Source organism: Triticum aestivum, chromosome 4A (genome assembly GCF_018294505.1).
Source record: "Triticum aestivum cultivar Chinese Spring chromosome 4A, IWGSC CS RefSeq v2.1, whole genome shotgun sequence".
NCBI classification, from domain to species: Eukaryota; Viridiplantae; Streptophyta; class Magnoliopsida; order Poales; family Poaceae; genus Triticum; species Triticum aestivum.
In genome coordinates this window covers 662,019,448-662,026,379 of record NC_057803.1, presented here as the reverse complement: position 1 = coordinate 662,026,379, position 6,932 = coordinate 662,019,448, and the positions used below count along the sequence as shown (strand labels likewise).

The 6,932-nt window shown below is 51.4% G+C and overlaps 1 protein-coding gene across 1 annotated transcript; it reads right to left on the bottom strand.

Moving 5' to 3' along the window:
* Positions 1 to 3,835: 3,835 nt before the first annotated feature.
* Positions 3,836 to 5,537, bottom strand: LOC123082965 (homeobox-leucine zipper protein HOX2). Its single transcript, XM_044505141.1, has 2 exons — positions 4,932 to 5,537; positions 3,836 to 4,800 (listed from the first exon to the last, which is right to left on the bottom strand). The coding sequence occupies exons 1-2, from the start codon at positions 5,475 to 5,477 to the stop codon at positions 4,312 to 4,314; spliced, it is 1,035 nt and encodes a 344-aa protein (XP_044361076.1). The 5' UTR covers positions 5,478 to 5,537; the 3' UTR covers positions 3,836 to 4,311.
* Positions 5,538 to 6,932: the final 1,395 nt, after the last annotated feature.

Genomic DNA, 6,932 nt, shown 5'->3' with positions numbered 1-6,932 from the left:
CAAAACAAGATTGGACTAGTAACGGTAAGCATATTGAACAAAATCAACGCCCACAACTACTTTGTGTTCTACTCGTGCAAAGAATCTACGCAATAGACCTAGCTCATGATGCCACTGTTGGGGAACGTAGCAGAAATTCAAAATTTTCCTACGTGTCACCAAGATCTATCTAAGGAGAAACCAGCAACGAGGGGAAGGAGAGTGCATCTACATACCCTTGTAGATCGCTAAGCGGAAGCGTTCAAGAGAACGGGGTTGAAGGAGTCGTACTCGTCGTGATCCAAATCACCGGAGATCCTAGTGCCGAACGGACGGCACCTCCGCGTTCAACACACGTACAGCCCAGTGACGTCTCCCACGCCTTGATCCAACAAGGAGAGAGGGAGCGGTTGAGGAAGACTCCGTCCAGCAGCAGCACAACGGCATGGTGGTGATGGAGGAGCGTGGCAATCCTGCACGGCTTCGCCAAGCACCGCGAGAGAGGAGAAGGAAGAGAGGTAGGGCTGCGCCTGGGAGAGGTCAAAACTCATCTGTTGGCAGCCCCAAAACCCTCAGGTATATATAGGGGAAGGGGAGGGGGTGCGCCCCCTCTAGGGTTTCCACCCCAAGGGGTGCGGCAGCCCCAATCCCATCTAAGGGTGGCGGCCAAGGGGGAGGGAGAGGGGAAACTTGCCCCCCAAGTTAGGTGGAAGCACCCCCTCCCCAAACCCTAGGCGCCTTGGGCCCTTGTGGGGGGGGCGCACCAGCCCACCTGGGGCTGGTCCCCTCCCACACTTGGCCCATGCAGCCCTCCGGGGCTGGTGGCCCTACTTGGTGGACCCCCGGGACCCTCCCGGTGGTCCCGGTACGTTACCGATAAAACCCGAAACTTTTCTGGTGACCAAAACAGGACTTCCCATATATAAATCTTTACCTTCGGACCATTCCGGAACTCCTCGTGACGTCCGGGGTCTCATCCGGGACTCCGAACAACATTTGGTAACCACATACAAACTTCCTTTATAACCCTAGCGTCATCGAACCTTAAGTGTGTAGACCCTACGGGTTCGGGAATCATGCGGACATGACCGAGACGTTCTCCGATCAATAACCAACAGCTAGATCTGGATACCCATGTTGGCTCCCACATGTTCCACGATGATCTCATCGGATGAACCACGATGTCAAGGACTCAATCGATCCCGTATACAATTCCCTTTGTCTAGCGGTATTATACTTGCCCGAGATTCGATCGTCGGTATACCGATACCTTGTTCAATCTCGTTACCTGCAAGTCTCTTTACTCGTTCCGTAACACATCATCCCGCGATCAACCCCTTGATCACATTGTGCACATTATGATGATGTCCTACCGAGTGGGCCCAGAGATACCTCTCCGTTTACACGGAGTGACAAATCCCAGTCTCGATTCGTGCCAACCCAACAGACACTTTCGGAGATACCTGTAGTGCACCTTTATAGCCACCCAGTTACGTTGTGACGTTTGGTATACCCAAAGCATTCCTACGGTATCCGGGAGTTGCATAATCTCATGGTCTAAGGAAATGATACTTGACATTAGAAAAGCTTTAGCATACGAACTACGATCTTTGTGCTAGGCTTAGGATTGGGGTCTTGTCCATCACATCATTCTCCTAATGATGTGATCCCGTTATCAACGACATCCAATGTCCATGGTCAGGAAACCGTAACCATCTATTGATCAACGAGCTAGTCAACTAGAGGCTTACTAGGGACATGGTGTTGTCTATGTATCCACACATGTATCTGAGTTTCCTATCAATACAATTATAGCATGGATAATAAACGATTATCATGAACAAGGAAATATAATAATAACTTACTTATTATTGCCTCTAGGCATATGTCCAACACCTTGCACTATTGCCAGCCGCACAGGGCGAGCCATGCCCCTTTGCCTGCCGCGCCGGGAGGATTCCCGCGGCCATGCTGAGGCCATGGGAGGCCACGGCGATGTCGACCTCGTCCAATTCGAACCGGCGGCGATCGATTGCGTCCTTTTCCGGTGTGCGGTGATGAATTCCGGCAAGTTTAGGGCGGATTCCGGCAAACTCCGCGGCGGCGTGTTTGCTCCGACAAGGTTTGATCGGTATACGGGGCTCCTTAGGTTCGGCCTTCCAACCTCCAAATATAAGGGTTTCGGGTGTGCATTTTCGGTGGCCTGAAATTTACTGGTTGGACCACTTTTACGGTTTCTGTTCTGGACACTTTTTTCCAACAAAACTGTAAAACGCAGAAATTATGCGGGTTTGACCACTTATACTAGGTCTGCTAGAGATGATCTAACTGAGCCGAGGTGGCCACAAGATTTTATGAGTTGTTCTGTGTAAACTATTTACTATGTAGCGGTAGTAAAAGTGGTGTGACCATTTATTTTGTTATCTCATATCCAGATAAATGTTTTTCCTTTGAAAATAAGGACTGCTCCATTAAGTGATTTATGAATCACTTAATATAAAAAATCTGAGATTGAGATGTGTGTTTTCATGAAATAGGACTAACTTGACACTTTTAAAAAAATAGGACTTCCTATACATTTAACTATAATATAAATATAGATAAGGTTTTCTACTTTCGAAGACCAGGCTAGGGCCAAATATGCTCGCAATATTGTTTTGGTTGAACAACTGTGACCCTTGCATTTTCTCTTTCTATCTATGTCTTTATTCTCGGAGGAAGAAAAAAATATGACCTAGTAGCATAAATGAAAAGAGGTCGCTTGATCAACGCGACATGTTTTCCTTCCCTTCCCCTCGGCGTCCAGGGCAAACTCGTGCCCTCTAGACTCAGGGAGCTTGTCCTTAGAGGCACGTGTATGAAGACTTCTCGGTTGTCATTGGTGCCTTGATACGGGAGCGACGACATCGATGCATCGACAGCTCGTTCTCCCGGTGGTAGTGGTCGATCTTTGATGAGGGCGGACATCAGTTTGTCCTTTGATGGTAAGATACACATGTATGTTAGCAACTGGGACCAATCGGCATGTTCCCTCATCCGACTAGTGCGAAGTGACTAATAAGCCTAACAAGAAGCCAACAAATCAAGCGAGTTGCTGCCGTTCCATCCATCTATGCAGCCATCTGAATTGATCTTGCCGTCACTTAGTTAGGTCAGCCCTCCCTCTTCCATCCACTCACCATCGACATCACAAGCTGTTGCGACCTGCGACTTGCTGCGATCGAGCACAACTGATGAAAAGGCCGGAAGCGAAAGCAAAGGAAGCGATTAAACTTTGGTCGCCGCGCGCGGATCGCGTAGAGATTCAACTGTCGGTCGAAAACAACTCGGGCCAGACCCAGAGGTCCAATGCGCACTAACCAAGCTGGATTGCAGGTGGTCTACTCTAATCAGATCTCCTAATGATCTCGCCATGACTTTAGCCCCTCACTTTGTCTGCGGACTAGTTAATTGGCTTTTGGACTAAAGCTTCTCCGAGGCGCATGTGTGCAGCCAGGTCTCGTCGTAGACACGCACGGTTGTCTGTCTCAACATGCTTGTAAATATATGATAATGAGGTGTGGGTGGGTTGCTTTCGCTTAAACAAGTTGCTACATGTCTGCTCTCAGATGCAAAATTCATCATGAGTGGTAGGCTAGTAGTAGCTAGCGTGGAAAAAACCATTCTTTTCGAACCAGGTCACTGTTTTTTGATTGAATTAAACTCCAACAAATGATATATGTATGTGTAAACACAAAGGAGATCAGGTTCATCGAGGCGCTTAGTTATGCTTTTTATCGCAAAATAGTTGATAAAATTACGAAGAGAAGGACATGGCTCCGAATAGTATACTCTTGTTGGAGAAGAGTGGAGAATGTGAATGAAAGATGATATTTCATTAATTTCCTTCATCAACCAATCATGAATTAGTGGTGGTGGCAGCAGTAGTACAAATCAATCAACAAGCTGTTAATCCAACAACCGGCAGGGTTTGGTGGATGGGTACACGCCGTCCAGGAAAAAGCGGACAGCCATTTGTTCCTCCTTACTAATCTGTTTCTTTCTGTTTTGTTCGTCGTCGGTTCGATTCCATCGAATCCCAAAGGAAAAAAGAAGAGGAAACCCAAACCGAAAATTACTACGTACTAACCGAAACCAAACCATCGATCGATCGCTAGCGCTGCTAATTACTACTATCCAAACCAAACCAAACCAAATCAAATCTTTTTCCGGCGATCGGCTGACTGATTTGCCAATTGATTACTTGATTGACCCGATCGACCGCCGCCTGATCAAATCTCCTAATTAATCGCCTCGGCTGGACCCCGGCGGCGAGAGCGAGATCTCGTCGTCTCAGAAGAGCTCTCTGGTGACGAGCGGCTGCGCGGCGCCGTTCCACGCGCCCTGCTGCCTGCCGGACCGGTCGGGGGCGGCGGCGGTGGTGGTGGAGGGGAAGAACTGGCAGTGGCTTGGCAGGACGTTGCCGGCGGGCTGGGCGGCGGGCTTGGGGTGGCACTGCTGCGGCTGCTGGTGCTGGTGCTGCGTGGCGGCCGGTCCGGCGGTGGTGGCGGCGACGCGGCGGCAGGAGGGGCACATGGTGAGCGTGGCGGCGGGGGCGGCCTGCTGGGCGTGCACGGCCGGCGCGGCCTTGAGCGCGCGGAGCTCGGCCACCTCCTTCTCGAGCCGCTTGTTCTGCTCCGCGAGCTGCTCGCACCAGCGCTTCATGTACTCGCAGTCCACCTCCGTCTGCTTCAGCTTGGTGCGGGCGCGGCGGTTCTGGAACCACACCTCCACCTGCCGCGGCCGCAGCCCCAGCCGGTTCGCCAGCGCCGTCTTCTGCTTCTGCAAACACACAGCCATAAGGAAATCTCGGTCAGCTCAATGCGATCGCGAGCAATCCATGGACGAACACTTGGCGATCGATCTTGGCGGATGGATCGCCGGAGAAGGACGGCGAAGGGATGATGACTTACGGGGTTGAGCGTGCTGTGCGTCTTGAAGCACTCCTCGAGGACGGCGGCCTGGTCCTTGGAGAGCCGGAGCTTCTTGCGGCCGCCGGCGCCGTCTCCGCCGTCGTCGTCCTCGTCGCTGCCCGCGGCGCGGGAGACGCCGGAGCCGGTGCGCTCCAGGCCCCTCTTGGTGCCGGCGCTGACGCCGCTCTCGGGCGACGTGGACGTCCTCATCCCCGGCTCCTCCTTCCGCGGCTGGTTGTGGCCGGCGTACTGGTGCAGCCCGTACGACTCCTGCGGGCCGACGACGGAGCTGAGCGCGGCGGTCCAGTGCGAGGCAGGGGAGGAGGAGGAGGTGGTGGTGGAGGACGTGAGGCTGCCCTGGGAGGCGAGCCCGAGGCCGAGCCCGAGGCCCAGGTCGAGGCCGGCGGCGGCGGCGTGATGCATCGTCGATCTCTCTCCGGCGCGGCCCGATCCGATCTGGGAGCTCCCCGGAGCGGGAGGGAGGACGATGGCAGTGCCCGGTGGTGGAGATGGTGGTGGTGTGATGATCTGGTCTGGTCTGGGCATGCGGCGGCGGGGTTGTGCGCTATAAATAGGGCAGCGGAGGGGCGAGCAAATGATGAGCTGTTGGGTTGGATGGGGGAGGTGGATCTCGTCTCCTCGCTACCACCAGCGGCATCCAATTATTATATTCATTGCCCGTAAATGAATTGCTAAATAATGGCGATAAATACTTTCCCCTTGCGCGCCACTCGATGGCTCGCCATGGCCCATGGCGCCCGTGCATGCTGCCTTCCTCGATCTGAGCCTTGACCCGGTCCGAGCCGAGCCGAGCCGAGCCGTTTCCTCGGCTGGCGGAGCTCGGCTGAGTTGTGGCCGTGTGGCTGGCTGTACGCGCACGCGTTGGAACTCGGTGCGGGACTGCGGGGGTACGACAAGCTTTGGTGCGTGCGCTCGTCCCGTATCGTCTCGTGTGTGCTTCGCTTGCTTGGTCCATGAGATCGCCACATCTTTGCAAAATAAATAAATAAATTCTAGCTATAGCTTGCGATTAGGCTACAATGTCTGTTTTGGTCGTATGAGTACCATACAGTGTGTATGTTGCAAAACATCATCAGAACTCGTGGATATCAAGGACAAAACTATACAAACCCAAGGCAAGAAAAGCAGTGGACGTTGTTGAATTCCATTTATACCTTCAATTGATAGAAAAGAGCTGACAGCTGAGTACAACATGTTAACTCTTCAAGTTTGGATGACTGGTGTTGTAAAATAACAAACTTCATGCACTCTGCATTGGTTCATACCATTCTTCAATGCATGAAAGACAAATGTGAAATACCAATCCAACAGTTTGATGAAACCTACCAAGAAACTGCCAACAACTACCTCTTTTCTACATTGAAGCCTGAGATCGGATATGTCATAGGGGCAAATACTAAACCTCATGTTACAACAAGTGAAAACGATGCACGCCACAAGTACAAAATTTGTAGCAGAATTTTCGTCATGGGTTACTCTGTGTGCCTCCTCATCATGGAGGATCTTGTTCGATCGAGAGCTGGATCTCTTCTCCTCACTGGCACTCATTGTATCCAACTATTATATTAGTTAACTATAAACAAATAATAAATAATAGTGATAAATAGTTCCCATTGCATGCCACTCGCCTCGTCATAGCACCCAGCTACCGTGCATGCTCGTGCGCTCGATTTGAGCTTTCCTCCTTTCCTTGCGCCTGCGAAACTCGTCTATACCGCGGCCATGTTTACACAATGGAACTCGGTGTGGGATTGGGTCTGCGGGAGTAGTACAATGTTGGTGTGTGCGGCAACCTCGTGTTGGCTTGCTCTAATGTGATCACATTACATTAGCAGGCACATCTCTGCAAAAAGTGTAATCGAATCTTCGTTCGATGAGATCTGCCATTAGAGTGCATCACATTTATGTCGTCAATTCATGTTTTTTCTTGTTTACAAGTTTTCACCTGCATATTGGGTTTCAAATTTCACTTCAACATAG